The 16,319-nt window shown below is 41.0% G+C and overlaps 1 protein-coding gene across 1 annotated transcript in view; it reads left to right on the top strand.

The window, feature by feature from the left end:
- The window catches only part of spock3 (SPARC (osteonectin), cwcv and kazal like domains proteoglycan 3), a 20,487-nt gene extending 4,936 nt beyond the window's left edge, over nt 1-15,551 (top strand). The window contains exons 3-11 of the mRNA XM_008298440.1: nt 5,608-5,647; nt 7,663-7,771; nt 8,539-8,647; nt 8,785-8,893; nt 9,128-9,241; nt 9,349-9,570; nt 11,325-11,387; nt 11,484-11,621; nt 13,093-15,551. Of these exons, the coding sequence (XP_008296662.1) occupies nt 5,608-5,647; nt 7,663-7,771; nt 8,539-8,647; nt 8,785-8,893; nt 9,128-9,241; nt 9,349-9,570; nt 11,325-11,387; nt 11,484-11,621; nt 13,093-13,250 (1,062 nt within the window). The 3' untranslated portion in view covers nt 13,251-15,551. The remainder of the gene's footprint in view (nt 1-5,607; nt 5,648-7,662; nt 7,772-8,538; nt 8,648-8,784; nt 8,894-9,127; nt 9,242-9,348; nt 9,571-11,324; nt 11,388-11,483; nt 11,622-13,092) is intronic.
- Nucleotides 15,552-16,319: the final 768 nt, after the last annotated feature.

The following is a 16,319-nucleotide window of genomic DNA, read 5'->3' as shown; positions in this document are numbered from 1 at the left end:
GTGAGTGTGCATCTGTGTTTCCGTGTGTCTGTTGATTCCATTAAGGAATCGGACCGCAAGCACTTTTGTTGTCTTGACTGGTCTGGAGGGCCTGGCCCCCATAATGCAATGTTCTCATTATTCAGTCTCCTCGCTCTGCAGTGCTAGAAGGGACCCATCCTGAACGGAGACAAATAGCTCGCTGTTTGGCTTTATCTCGGCTAAGCTTTTAGTATGTGGGGTTTTTCTTCATATCAAGATGTTAAAGTAATTGTGTATGATTCCGAACAAGACAAACAAACCGGCCGTTATTTCGCCACGGAGAGAATGTGATGGGTATTGAAGAGTTTGCGGCGAAGACGCAGGAAGGCAGAAAGCTCAGCAATGAAGGACAAGAAGGAGAAATTAATTAGAGCTGAGAAGGAACACGAGTCGACCTGGTTCACCTTCTAGCGAGCAAGGAAGCGAGACAGAGGCAGACAGGTAAAGTCATGAAAAATAAAAGGGATTTTGTGGCAAACACCTGCAATTATTTGCTGCATTAATACATTTAGAGGCTCAGGATTCACTCATTTCAAATTGACTGCACTGATATGCTACAAGAAATCATTATGAATTACTTTGGTTTCATCAGCACTTGATATGAGATATCTCAGTTAAACTTCAGCATTAGAAGGGGAGAACATCAAAACCATGAAGTGCATGTCAGTTAATGTGTCACTGAAACTGACGATACACAAAACATATATTACTGAGACTGCAACTCACAAATCAGCAACATCAAATCAAGGGGTAAACATGTTTTACATAACTAAAGCAAAACACTTTTTTAGAAAATCTTCACAAAACAGCCTAAAGACAACTCATAGTAGTATTACTGCAGGAAGATAAGGAATGATCTATATACAACCACATTTTGGTTTGCACTGAACCTTTCTAACATTGAAACCTTATAAAAGTAAAACTATTTTAGAAATAGAAACAACGCAACATCTGATGCAACAATTAAAGACAATGTGTGGTGTATTACATTACAGTACCCTGTAGTACTACGTCTTTATAAAAACAAACCTAAATTTCCTGCCCTGCCAGTGCTGAAAAGGTCAATTTGGTGCTGTTATCATCACTTTTACTGTCAACATATTACTTAAAAAAAAAAAAAAAAGAATATGGCGTACAATGTAATTGTTACACTGGCAAAGCTTTGAGTGTTCATTTAAGTTTTAAGAAGTTTTTTTGAGAGGCCTTTCTGAAGCACATTTAGTTTTGTTATTTTTACATTTTTGACTGTAGCACAAGCAACAACTGCTTTAAAATGGTAGAATTATTATGTCATAGCTTATTCACATTCATCTCTCTCCTGTCTTAACCACAGCAGCATATAGCTTATCTCCATAGGAAATGGTGTATACCTAAAATAGAACAATACTACAACAATTACATGCGTGACAGTGAGAGATCACCGTGGCCATAGAAATGACTGAACTTCCCATCAGAACAATATAGAGCTTAGTGAGTCAACATACACATAACATGTACGCTGTTGTGTTTACACTAATTTCCTGTAGACTTACCCTACCCCTACATATGAGCAGTATTTGTATTGTCATAACCGTAATCTAAACCTAACCTTTCTGTAACCCTAAATAAATTAAAACTTCACTTTAAAATGTAATGATTTACATGAACAGACCTGCGTTTTGTTGCAAAAAGAAGTCGATTCCAACACTGGAACTGTGTAAACAAATTCATGTCCCAACCAAAAGACTAATACAAGACACACACAGAGATGTTTTGTCATTTATTGAGTTTTTCATTTTTAGATGTCAGAAAATACCTTGTTTTTTTCTAAATTCATAATTATTTGTCTTTGCTGACTCATATTTCATGTTCGTGCTGTCCTATCTCGCATGCAATCCACCATAACGTCTCCTTGAATGACACCAAACCTCAGTCAGCACAGTGGTCTCAAATCGCAGTCACATGCTTGTGATTATTGTGATGCAGCTATTGCGCAAATCGGGCTCAGCTTCGGCTTTTTACAGTCAAGTGCAAATGAGTCATAGACACACGTAGCCAAAGGAGGAATCACCCATTGCTTTGCGGATTACTTGTTCTAAGCCTTAAGACTGGCGTTTTGGCTGCTGACATCTCGTTTCTCTGAAACCAGACGTGATAAGTGAGGACACTGTGCACGTCCATACCGTAGTAGTCAATCACAAGGTTGCCATGGCAAAAGCAATGTCTATTTTACTCTAAATGGGGCCATAATTTACTAAATAAACATCAAGCAACGTTTAATAAGACTTGAAACACGCAATTAAAACCATAAACTCATTAGGAAAATGTTTACTGAGGTAACAAATTAGGAGAGAAGCACAGTCATTTTCTCATAGGCTATTATACATCCAGACTTATTCTGCAACCAGAGGAGTTGCCCCCTACCGGGTATAGAGAGAATGCAGTTTAAAGACACTTGTGCATTGACTTCACGTTTCAGACTGAGAAGCTATTTCCATCTTTTATGGAAAGTCTTTAAAATGATGACTCATCACTAATTCACTTCAGTAAGGGTGTTGGCATGAGTGCTGTTATAGCCATCACCATTGAATTAACAATCGATCAGTGTCGCATGGGCATCGGGTACGGTACCTGTGGAGTGGCCGACCGGGGTGGTGGTTTCCATTTTCAAAAAGAGGGACCAGAGAGTGTGTTCCAACTACTGAGGTATCACACTTCTCAGCCTCCCCGGGAAAGTTTACTCTTGGGTGCTGGAAAGGAGGCCCCAACCAATTGTCGAACCTCAGATTCAGGAGGAGCAACGCGGATTCCGTCCTGGTCATAGAACAGTGGACCAGCTCTTTACCCTTGCGGAGCTGCTGAGGGGGGCATGGGAATTTGACCAGCCAGTCCACATGTGTTTTGTGAATCTGGAGAAGGCCTATGACCGTGTTCCCCGAGGGACTCTGTGGGGGGTACTGACAGAGTATGGGGTACCAGGTTTGCTGCTACGAGCCATTTGGTCCCTGTACAACCAAAGTGCGAGCTGTGTCTGCATTCTCAGCAATAAGTCAGACATGTTCCCAGTGGGTGTTGGACTCTGCCAGGGCTGCCCCTTGTCCCCGATCCTGTTTGTGGTTTTCATGGACAGGATCTCAAGGCGCAGCCACAGTGAGGAGGGTGTCTGGTTTGGGGACCTCAGGATCCCATCTCTGCTTTTTGCAGACAACGTGGTGCTGCTGGCCTCATCAGCCCATGACCTTCAACACGCACTAGAGTGGTTTGCAGCCGAGTGCGAGGCAGCAGCGATGCGGGTCAGTACCTCCAAGTCCGAGGCCATGGTCCTCTGCCGGAAACCGGTGGATTGCCTCCTCCGGGGGGGGGGGAATTGCTTCCCAAAGCAAGGGAGTTAAGTATCTCGGGGTCTTGTTCACGAGTGATGGGAAAATGGAGCATGAGGTGGACAGGCGGCTCGGTGCAGCGTCAGCAGTAATGCAGGCGCTGTAGCGGAACGTCATGGTGAAGAGAGAGTTGAGCCGCAAGGCGAAGCTCTCGATTTACCAGTCAATCTATGTCCCAACCCTCACCTATGGTCACGAGCTTTGGGTCATGACCGAAAGAATGAGATCGCGGATACAAGCAGCCGAAATGAGCTTCCTCCACAGGGTGGCTGGGCTCAGCCTTAGAGATAGGGTGAGGAGCTCAGACATCCGGAGGGAGCTCGGAGTAGAGCCACTGCTCCTTCACATCGACAGAAGCCAGTTGAGGCGGTTTGGACATCTGATTCAGATGCCTCTGAGAAGGCTTCCTCCGGAGGTTTTCCGACATGTCCACCTGGGAGGAGACCCCAGGGCAGACTCAGAACCCGCTGGAGGGATTATATCTCTCGGCTGGTCTGGGAACACCTCAGGATCCCCCAGGAAGCGCTGCAAAGCGTCACCAGGGGGAGGGAAGTCTGGAATGACCTGCTCCGCCTGCTGCCTCCGTGACCCGACACCAGATAAGCGGAAGAAAATGGATGGATGGATGGGTGGACCATTGAAGCATGACGGCAGATTTATTTTATAGGTTTAGAAAAGATTGTTTACAGCTACACTTCTGGAATTATTTGTGTATACCGCTTGACAAGCTCAAAATCTTACTGACCCTAATTTGATGATAAACGCAACAGAAAGGAGGCAGATGAGACAACAAGAAAAATATCACTGCAACTTCACACTTCAGGCGCAAATAGCGAAAAGGAAGACTAGAAGGTATCATCTCTGAACTTAGACTGAGAGGGGGAAAAAAAAAACAACCAGCTCACTATTTCTTAAGCTCCTTTTACATTTGCATCATAAGCCGGCACCTGCTGGGTGTGCCTCCTTCTTGTCCTTCTTTTAAAAGCTGGCAAATCACTCACCCCTCATTTAGACTGAGGGAACAGACTCACAGGCAATGAATCTCAGTTTGACTACATTTAAAAAGATTTAAATGGAGTAAAACATTTTGTCACAGGGGACATGTTTCCAAATGTTTTAAAATATGATTATGATGTGTTGAATAGCTAATATTATGAATATTTTTACTTTTTGAAACAGTACAACGTAAGACAGTAGGCTTCCTCTACAGAACAGCCTCACCTCTGAGTGAACACATGTTAATAGATGTGCCCATTTTAAGCCACAATTCAGTTTCTGTGTAAGTATGTTTCTTAGTGGAGTCTGCATCACGGGCTCAGTTTGTGAAAGCAGTGTTTTACCACTTACATTGTGAAGAGCCTTCTCATTCTGACTTCTTTGAGCTTTTGCTCACTTGGCTTGGCAAAACTCGTAAAACTAAAGAAGAGCTGTTTTGCTAATGAAGAACAGAGTCAATCAGATGCATCGTACGTAAATTAAATTGCAAAAAGGCACATTAAAGTACTTCTGCTTTAAGACGCGATGCAAATTTTACTGGCTGGTGATTTAATTCTAAAAGGCTTTTACACAGATAAGCCTGACATTAAACCTAACTTTACTTGATTGAAAACCTTGTGCCTTCATTTAACTTTAAACAGCCAAACCCATTATTTTTATCTTTAAAAGCCCGTTATAGTTATTGAAATTCACTTTAATTGCATTTCCCTAACCTAAATCGTACAAACTCTCCTTTACGTCTTGAAAACTGTGTAGTCTATTTGGTTGATTTAATGTCCTCCCTCTGTTGTGCGAGTGTGTGTGTGTGTGTGTGTGTACATGACTTATACAATATTTAAACAAAATCCAGTTCAGTGATACACACCAAGAGACTTGCCCCCCTTTTATTCACGTTACTGCACACAGCTGCTGTCGTAACATCAGCACTGACTTGACTAAATTAATGCACGCTCCTCCACTTTATACATGACGATACATTTGTGTGTGTTTCCTGTGTTTCATGTGCTTACTCCATTATGCAAAGTTTCGACTGAAAAAGAAAAACTTAATCAAAATTAACCCCTGATTCTCTCTCTTCATAATGCTCTCTCCTGAAGGAAGTCGAGGTTTGTATGACTCATTAATAACAGTTTGTGTACGACGACGAGCAGTCTTGTATCTGTCATGTATTATTTACTTAAACTGTCATTTGAACAATATTTTCATTGTTTATTGATTCCCTGTGTTTCAGGAGCCTGGAACGTGGACTCCATCCAAGCCCTTCGATCAAGGTGGGTGTGAATGAAAGAGAGTCAAAGCCTGGAGTGGTTGTGCTGTGGGCTGAGTGATGAAACAAGCCAAAAAAACTACAATGCATCCAGTGCACCCATACCTATTCCTGCGCAAATCCTTGAAAGTTTTAGAAAATATTAGAAAGCTTTGAATGTGTTACTGGATCTGCATCAAAATGCACACAGTATATATCAAACTGCTGACTGGCTGCTGTTCAGTTGTTTTTTTTCTAAAATATTATAGCTGAAGATAAATTGGGCAAAGTAACAAAACATGAGCACTGATTTATAGACTTTTAGTTTAATGTGGCTGCTCCGTCGTCTAGATATAAAGTCAAACTTTAAGGATTTGTGGATTTGCCAATATGAGGACGGCATCTACGTTTGATCATAGTTACACTTTGCAATCAAGGGTTGTGGAAGTTGACTTCAAATAGGTCCTGCACGCAAGAATTTTTCAGCTTATAAGCTAATTATCAAATTATTACCTGATGAAAACCATCATCTATGGTCCTCTAAATATGTTAAAGCTAGGTGAAAATGAAGCAAAGTTGAAAATATCCATCCATCCATTTATTATCTATACACCGCTTTATCCTGTAGCGGGTCATGGGGGAGGCTTGGAGTCTATCCTGGCTTCTGGTAAAAATCTATTTTGCACAAATGTTGTTAAAAAGTTGTAAATCTGAGCTGCAAATTGTGCAGCCTGACCTTCCAACAAAAGTAATTTAAATTTGTTTAGCCGTAGCGACATTAAATTTAGCTTCCTCAAACAACCGTGGGTCTCATTTGACACTCAGAAGCATGTAACTGCTGGCAACCTATGATGACCAATTACCGTCAACCCTCATGACTCATCGTCGCTCTGTGGATATTGTGTAACAAGAATTAATACCAGTAAGAAAAAGATGACAAAGATCCTTCTCCTTCACCCTGTCAGTCGGGTTCTGATACACACAAGCACTCTTGGTATCCTGCATGACCGCGTTCTTCGTTAAAACAGACAGATTTTGACATTCAGGCTGCCTCACAGTAAACGTCTGATCATTGTGTTCCTTCTGAGCTTTATCCCCAATTCTTTTAACTACAGCAACCAGCTAAAAAAAAAAAACAACAGACGATTTTCTATTCTTCGATCTTATTTCTCATCGTATTACTGACAGTGATAATCTCCTCCACACATCCAGGCACAGCAGGACATAACATATTCACTCTCACTTATCGCCGTATCCACAAACACATCCACACACACATGGACATGTCAGGGAAACAATAGCATTAGATAGTGCGTTGGAGGATGGAGGCAGGATAATCTGCCAAAGCTGCTCAGGGATTACAGTAAGGTTCTTTAGAGCAGAGGTCATTCACAAACTGCTCTGAGAACAGCTGAGGGCCTTAGATCCTGCTCATAGGTGCCTCGGTGAAGGCTGACGTGGGGTCAGAAACGGGCAGCTCGTCTCTCTCAGCAGAGATCGTAGCCTCAGATCTAAAATCAGCTCTCACCTTAGGAGCCATCTACGGTTCTGTGGCTGTGGGATCTGACGTGGGATCAGTTTGGGGATTTCTGCAAGAGCACGCATGAGAGTGACACCCAGTGCAGGCTGGTGTAAGATCAGAAGTAGCCTCTAAAACCAGCTCCATCTGTTTTTAGCTGTAACGATACTTAACAGTAGCACGGCTTTGAGTTCAGTGTGGGAGAGACGTTGCGAGTTTACTGTAAGTGAAAGGAATAGTGACTAGAATGAACAACAACACATACATGTAAACACACAGCCAGATCTAATGTCTATGCATTTTGCTTGGATGTCATAAAAATGAAAGGATGTATAGCTAAGAGTTATTAATCAAGAATTTCAAGGAGCAAAAGAAAAATACAACCTTGACAGATTTTCCTCTCTGTTCCCGCTCATGCACTTCGTCTTTCTAGGAAAGTCTGTTTTAGAGAGGTTGTGTATTAATTGCACACACATGGACACGTTAAAATGCCCTTATATACCTCTGCTTTGTGTTTTTAGGCCTTGATCCAGCCAAAGACCCCTGTTTGAAGATCAAATGCAGTCGCCACAAGGTATGCGTGGCTGAGGATTACAAGACTGCCACTTGTGTCAGCCAGAGGAGAGTTAGGTAAGAACACACACACATTTAAAGCAGGCCTCAAATTTGCATTCAGACGTTACCGTGACAAAGCCGCAAATGAAACACGAATGACAGTGAATTAGGAGCAAATGAAATTTCTTTATTACCTTAAGTCCCCTCCTGTCTCGCTCTCTTTTTTTTGTTTTGTTCTTTTGCTCACTTATTTATGCAGCACGACAGCAACAACGCCAGAGGGGCGGCTGTTTTTTTTTTTTTCTTTTTCTTTTTTCCAGCCGCTCTACTGGTTGCCCAGCTCTCTTGTGACTGTTGTGTGACATTACTGTTTGGTCCAATTACCCCGGCACTGGCACTGCCTTACGACGGACACAAAGTCCTGCCAAATGATATGAATGGGCTTTGTGTATGTGTGTGTGTGTGTGTGCGTTTCTGTCTGGGACACTGCAGACTGGACAGAGGACAGTAACACCATACTGACCTCATTTTTCATTCTTAGCAAAAACACTATTCCCACTACACGGTGCAAACAAATCAGAAAATAATCACACACAAATCCTAAATCCTTGTCTCATTTCTGGAGTTTCATGTAAGAACAAGACAAAGCATTACGGATGCAAGATGCTTTGAAACTGTTCGTTTTGACTGAAGCTGGGAGGGTTCACTGAGTGCATCGATGCGTTGAGATGAAGGAGATGGTGTCAAGTGATGCATCATTCAGAATGTTTTCATATGCACAAGGTTAGATGCTCAGTGTGTGTGTGTGTGTGTGTAAAAAGTTTTTCCAATCTTCTCTCCAGTTTTAAAGATGCCAATCTGTACCAGAGCCCAGGGTCAAAGTGCAAACCCTGCCCCGTGGTTCACCCCTCGCCTGTTTGTGGTACTGACGGCCACACCTACTCCACCAAAGTACGCTCACAAACCAACACGTAACCCCTTCATGTCTCACCCACAAGTCACATTTTTTCATTTCCTCTTGATGAGACTCACATCCTGATTTTGGTTCCTTTTCTGTCTCGTCCCTTCTTCCTCTGTCTCTTGATCAGTGTAAGTTGGACTACCAGGCTTGCATCACAGGAAAGAAGATTACTGTGAAGTGTCCTGGCATGTGTCCTTGTCCCGCTCAGCCTGAACAGAGCTCTGCGGAGAAGAAAGGTACAAAGTTCTGCGTGTTACTGCTGTAAGCTAGGATAATTTGCAGAAGAAACCATCTTAAATTAAGAAGTTCTCCGGGGCGTTCGAGCCCATGTTTAGTGTTAAGCTTCTAAGTGTCATTGTGACTCTGAATGTCTACAAGTTTTAAGGCAGCAGACTCTTCATATCCATCAGAGAGCAGGGGGACACTAAAGCATCACTTTACCGTCATAAATTCACGGTATTATTCCTCAGTGTGCAGTGAGGCCGATCTGAAGGAGGTGGTGAGTCGTCTGAGAGACTGGTTCAAAGTGCTGCATGAGAATGGCAACCACAAGAAAGTCAAGATCCAGAAGCCAGAGAAGAACAGTGAGTCACCTGGCATCAGCGAAATGCAGAAACAATGAAATACGCAGTGGTATCACACTGACATCTTACTACAGCCACCCTGTCTCCTGTTTGATCTCCTCCCACAGAGTTTGAAGTCGGGGCATCACCTATTTGTAAGGACCCTCTGGGCTGGATGTTCTCGCGGCTCGACACAAACTTTGACCTCCAGCTGGACCAGTCAGAGATCAAGAGCCTCTATCTGGACAGGAATGAGCCATGCTCTGATGCTTTCTTCAGATCCTGCGATACGCATCCTGACAAAGTTATCACCAGCTCTGAGTGGTGCACAGGCTTCCAGAGGTACACAGGTACGGCATCGGCATGCACTCGCCTGCAAATACAAACCAAACACTTAAAATGCACCCACAACTACGCAAACAAGCACAAGTTGCAAGTTGTGTTTTACAACACCTGTTTTCATTACCAAAAGTACAAAATCTCTATAAAATCTTTACATCAGTATTTACAACCATGAACAGAATAATAACTGAAGTATGTACAGTACATGCAGAGAATATGGGGTGATCAGCAAAGGGCATAAATTGCAAACCTAAACAACGTTGAACAGGACCTCCACAGATAAAAGAAAAGGCAAGAGCTAACAGAACTGTACAACACTCAAAAAAAAAAAAAAAAATAACATACAGGCAACCAAAAGACAGCTACAGGCGAACCAAAAGAAACTAAAAAAGGCAGCTAAAATAAACTAGCAGGCAACATGAAGACAAGCTAGAGGCACCAAAAGGAAGGATAAAACAAGCACATGAAAAAAGACCTTTCTAAGCGAACAAAAAGACGACAGTTAGACGTTAACTGACAGAGATAACACAAAACAGTCTTTGTTATTATCATTCACTACAATTAACTTTGCTTTTTTTCAACAAACACATTACGGAAATCTTAATATATGTACCTTCAACATGTTCTTAAATAGTTCCCACCTGACAACTTCTTTGTCTTCATAAAAGGCGGTTTGTGGTCAGGAACAGTGTGTGTCTGGGCAGGGCCTCGACTGTTGCTTTGTTGCTTGTTCTTTTTCTGTTCTCACCAAATGATTTGCTTATCTTAGACAGTGAAAGAAACAGCAGACAGATTTTAAAGAAAACCCCCAAAATTAGTTTAAGACCTTCATTTAAAAAGTGAATGAATGAATTGAAAATGAAATGGAAATAAATGAAAACAATAGAATTAGAACTCCAACATCCATTGTAAACGTCCATCATGACTACCAGAATAACTTTTTAAGCTTAACTTTGACCTGCTCTACTTTTTTTGTAGTTTAGCGTTCCTGTGAAATGAAGGATTATTTTTGCTGCTTTTTCGGTTTTACTTCCACAAAAAGTGACTCACGTGTTGTGGCTTGAAGGTGATGTCTGTGATTCCGCACGTTTGTGTTTGTGTTAAAATAGTGTGCGAGGATGTTTGCTTCCCTTTTTCAGAGCCAAAGCTGTGCATGAATATTTGATTTTTTTTAACAAAGAAGCACATTGGATTAGTGTCGCTGACTCTATCTTTAACTGTCGGCTTGTTAGCGTGTCTGATTGACTGATTGCTGATGTCTCCTTTTACTCTGATCTCGCTATTTTCTCCAATCTCGTACTGCCAAGATCACAATGTTATCACAGCTAGCTGAAATGATGGCTGAAACTCTTAAGAAAAGACCCAAGTTATAATGAAGCAGAGCTTTTCTTTAGCCACCTTCTACAGAAACACCTTCTATTCTGTCAGAGTGGCGTATTCTTTTCTTGACATGTAGGGAATATTACTGCACAATAAAATCCAACACAATGCAGCACAATAAACTGCATAGAAAACCATTGTGTGAGACCAGGGATGAAAATTAGTTTTTTGGGGGGGGTTTTTTGGTGATAGAGGAACAGCATTTACAGATGAGTCACTAGAGCTGCACTTGTAAGAGCAAAGACTGCAGGATAACAAACATCATGACGAAAGCAAAACGTCGGCTACACAAAGGAAGCAAAAGTTCACACAAACAGATACATTCCCAGAAAAGCAGACTTCTGCAGTTTGTTCACTGAAGTCCCTTGTCTCTCCCTTTCAGATTCCCCCTGTAAAGCAGAGCTGTCCAGTATCAACAAAAAGCAAGCGGGGAAGAAGTTGCTTGGTGAGACGCACAAACGTACACAGAATCTCACAAACGCACACGCCAACATTGCGCATCCTTAACTCGGTTGCCTGTGTTTTCGGCTTCCATCCGTAGGTCAGTATCTGCCGTCCTGCGATGAGGACGGTTACTACAGGTCCCACCAATGTCACAGCAGCAGTGGACAGTGCTGGTGCGTGGATCGCTATGGCAACGAGGTGGCCGGCTCACGTACCCATGGACCTGCAGACTGCGGTAGGCAAAACACAAGAAAATGTAGAGATGCTTCACAATTCAAAGTATACGTCATCCTCAAATGTATTCATACCCTTCCATTAAAGAAAAGGCAAAATTCAAAATAGTCACTCAAATAACTAGAAACTGAAAAAAGTAATAAGAAATAAAAATTTGCTAAATTATAACTTAGTCAAAGAAGACGTTGCTGTTGAATTGTGGTTGAAACGAATAATTTTTTTTTAAAAAACTGTCCCGGACAAATTAAAGCACTTTGCTGATGAGCAGTGGGCCAAAATCAAAATACCTGTCAACAGGTGCAGAATTCTGATTGAGAGTTACAGAAAACACTTGATTGCAGTGATTGGCTCAAAGGGTTGTTCAGCAAAACACTAGTTTACGGGTCCCATCATGCTTGTTGGGTTTTTTTTTCTTTTAATATTTCTGTCGAACCACAATTCAAAAGCAATGTCATGATTTTCATGAAATTTTTATTCATTATTACTTTTGTCAATTTCAACTTATTTCAGTGACAGCTGTTTTTTTCCTTCTTTATTGGGAGGGTATGAATACATTTATTAGTAATAGTTGAAATGAAGGAAATACTTCACAGATATCGGTGTCAACTATTTTTATTTTTTTTTTAAATTCAGTTAAATCTGTCCTCTAATAAAACAGATTGATATTATAAAATTGTGAAAGTGCACTCACTGAGAGTTAAAGGACGAAACTGAAACCTCTTGAAACCTGTAAAAGGGGGATTCACAGCTAATCAGCAAGTTAAGATATTAATGTTGAACAGTAAAGGTGTTCTTGTGGTTTTCTAAAGAGGTTTTTAAGTGTAAGGTTTGAAGCAAACAGGAAACAGTATGGTATGAGATGCACAGACATGCAATGGGTAAGAGGTAGTAAGTTAAAGTTCATCCTACTCATTTTCAGAAATTGTCTGAAACAAATCTAATTAATAAACTAATTTAGTCAGTACAAAAACCCAAGTGTAAAAAAACATGTCAGTTTCAGATCATCGTTGGGGTCATGTACTGATTCAGGGAGTCTTTGTCATCACCATGCGGTTGCCAGGCGAGCTGTTTTCCCCCCTTTCCAGTCTTTGTGCCAAGCTTCTTTAACCCTATTCAGGACTTTGGGGGTCTTTTGGACTCCAGGCTATTTAGTTTAGGTGACAGGTACTGTTTTTTTATTTTTGAAGATTTTTTTTTTTTTTTTAAATATAAAAAGAGGGACATTTGTCATGCATTTGGAACCAAAAATAAGTAAATTTATCAGAAAAAGTATTTAACACAGTATAACAGTCTACAATGAATACCAACAAAATATTTTGCACAATGGACCCCGAAAGACCTTCTACGTATGGCAACATGAAAGTCCTGAATAAGGTTAATGTACAGATTAATCTTATCTAACTCCTGACAAGAAAGTGAACCAGAATCTCTCAAAGTGTCATATAATTTGGGTTTTTTTTCTACGTTTCTAGGTGTGATTTTGGAGTCTTCCGGAGACCTGGGCAGTGGAGACTCACTGTTCACCGACGACGACGAGGATTCGTTTGTCCTCAACGACCAGGCAGGTATGGACGACGAGGACGACGAAGACGAGGATTATGACGACGACAATGACGAATACCTGTCGTAATTTCCTAAAAACAAACAAAAAAAAACAAAAACAAAAGAAAACAACAAAAAAAAGAAACGAGAAAAACTGTTTGTTTGGTCAATCTGCACGTTTCTAGGTGACTCCCCAGGCAGATACTTAATCATACTAACAGCCTATGGACTACTCTCCGTGTATTGTTTGTTCATAAGTAAAAGAGAAAAAAAAGAAAGAAAAAAAACAACACAATATTCCTGGCAAACGTTTATGATTTCTCTTTCTGTTTAAGTATAAAATATGAGTGGTTAATGGCACTTGTTCACTTGTGTGTCAGCCTACCAGAGAATATGACAAAAGGACGAATTGACAACCAGTCCATCGCTTTGGATTTGGTCACATGTGCAAAGACCTTTCCCTTCATTGGACAGTCCATGTCCTCCAGTGTGTCCTGTCCTTGTGCAACACTCTGATGCCTGAGTGTGTTGATGCCTAAGGCGCAATGTTAAAGAGATTTCCCCTCTTCTTCATTCCTCCATCTCCCTCCACTCCTCCCCTCCCTTTTATCCTTATCAAATGTTCCTGTGTATAGGTGGGATGTTGATGATGTAGATAAGAGAATATTGCACTCTTTAGGTTTCTTTTTGATCTTGATTTGTAACTGTGACTGTAACTGTGTGGAAAAACAAGATAAGAGTTAGACATGCTTCATTAGGAGAATTAAGGCAAAAAAAAAAAAAAAATACAACAAAAAAATACAAAAAAAAAATACAAGGTGAGTTGGATAACAATCAGAAACCGACATGCTAGCTGTTTTCACTGAGACACAAATCAAGTCAAATCATCTCAAAGGCACAGCAACAAGGAAGGACAAATTACTGTTTGGCTGGTGGTGCTGGGGGAGGGAGGGGGAATATTATTGTTATCTATTTTTCTAATCCATTGTAGGATGAATACAGAAGATGAAACAGATTTGTCTTAGCATGTCCAATACTGCGTGATGTCGTTTCAGTTTGTAGAAGCAGAGACTAAACCTTTGTGGAACTCAAAACATAACGGAGCCTGAGGTTGTAAAATCCCCCTCAGGCGTGTACAGATCAAACCACACTTGCATAGTTATAAACTGCTTTAGACACCGATCTGTGTGATGATTTAAAAAAAAGAAAAAACAAACTGAACTCTAATAGGGCGGTGAGCGCAAAGAAAAAAAAAAACAACCCATCAGAGTTCAGATGAACGTACGGTGTTGATGTTTTTAAATTTTTTCCGATACGAGTCTCGGGACTGATTTGAGCACACGGTGTAACAGAGCAAATTTCTTGCACAGTAAATAAAACCACAGAGCCATGCAGACCTGTCACAAATATTGTGTAGGGGACGAGGGGTAAGGTGTGCCTTTTACTGGTAAGGACAGATGGTGGTCGTAGTGGGAGAAGCATGCTTACTGGACTGACTTAAACGCGTCATTACACTGCATAAGAGTGGTTTTCCTGTTAAAGCCTGTACTATCTGGACTTTGGTATGGCATGTGTTCTGGGTCTCTCTTATGATGGCCATACTTCAGATCTTTTTGATTTGTTACATAGGATAGCTAGAATGTAGAGAAGCACACAGATTGCTTAGCAGTTAAGGCATACAAAACACATAGATTCTGCTGGATTTGAAAATGTTTTATATATTAAACACTGGCTAGAGGAAGCTTTGGTTTAGACAGCTTTATATGAAAAGATCATCTTACAGTGTTTTATTTTGTTTCAAAAGCTTGATTTGTACCCGATCTGCTTATAGTGTATATTTGACAGGGCTGAAAATCCGACCTGATCCCAGATGTGCATCTTATCGATAAAGTTGCGCGACTGTTTATGCAGATCTGGGATCAACTGAGCTCCTGTGTTAATTTTCAGCAATGAATCTGAATCAAATATCTGTTGAAATTCCATGTTAAGAACTTAAAAAGTGCCATCTATCTGTCCAGTAGAGCTTTTTTGTTTGTTTTTGTTTTTGTTTTTTTGTGTGTTTTTTGCACCCCTCATTCCTTCTAAGTTGGGATTCCGATTCACTTTATGAGCTGGAAAACCTTTCCGGCGTTATTAAAGTGTGCAGTTTCATGAGTGTGATGACATGCAAATCATTTTGATGACCTCAGACACTGTAGCCACTCTCAACCAATCACACACTGTCATCACAGCTCTGATAGTGTTTAAAGATTATGATACAGATGCATTTTTTACAGTGTATGTATGATTTGCTGAAATAAAAGCTATATTGACCAATGTCTGTGTCATCACAGGTGTTACTTGGAGAACAGACATGAATACATGCAGTAAACTCTTGTTCCCCATGTGACCTATGTTTCTGTTCTCTCTTTTCGTACTCAAATTTAGGAAAAGACAGAAGTGTTGCTGAAGTTTGTGTACTGTAAAGCTGGAGGATGTTTCATTTTGTGAGAACTGAGAGCACACATCACAAGTCTATTAGTATGACCAGTTTTAAGATGTGCAGACTTTGTTAAGGGATGTGATGATTTGTCGGTATGAAATGATGTAAGTGAAAGCGTTTATGCGTGACAGAAATGTGAAAGGAGAGAAAGATGACAGTGCCCAGGAGTGACAAACTCAGAGTTCTGTGTGCTTGAACATTACTGCATTATGTAGGAGGAAAAACAGGTGAATATTTTATGAGTCACATCGCACCCGCACCGGACGCATATGCACACATAGAACACATACAAGTAAACGTAGGCATGTGGAGAGCAAAATAAGTGAAATACTACAACAAAAATATTTGTCGACCTGGAAAAGTTTGTTTCCCTGTTTTTCTGAGAGTAATGTGATTGTGTTTTATTCAACGCAGCTCGGGGTAAGCAGGCTGCAAGAATTCACACAATGGATAAATGTGTGTGTGTGTTCGTGTGTGTGTGTGTGTGTGTGTTGGCAACAGGAGCTGTCAGTGGTTCCAGATAGGGAAGTCACTGGGTAAATATCAAATGTTCATTTTCACACACTTTCCCTCAGCCTTTATGTGCTGACGATAGAAATGTGGAGGAGATACCATCTCTGCGGCTCATTTCCACACGCTGGAGCCTGTTGTTGGAGACAGTTCAACAATAAAAAG

The sequence above is a fragment of the Stegastes partitus genome, unplaced genomic scaffold, assembly GCF_000690725.1.
Source record: "Stegastes partitus isolate 25-593 unplaced genomic scaffold, Stegastes_partitus-1.0.2 Scaffold29, whole genome shotgun sequence".
Classification (NCBI taxonomy): Eukaryota; Metazoa; Chordata; class Actinopteri; family Pomacentridae; genus Stegastes; species Stegastes partitus.
The sequence above is the reverse complement of the archived record's forward strand: the minus strand, read 5'-3'. Positions and strand labels throughout refer to the sequence as shown.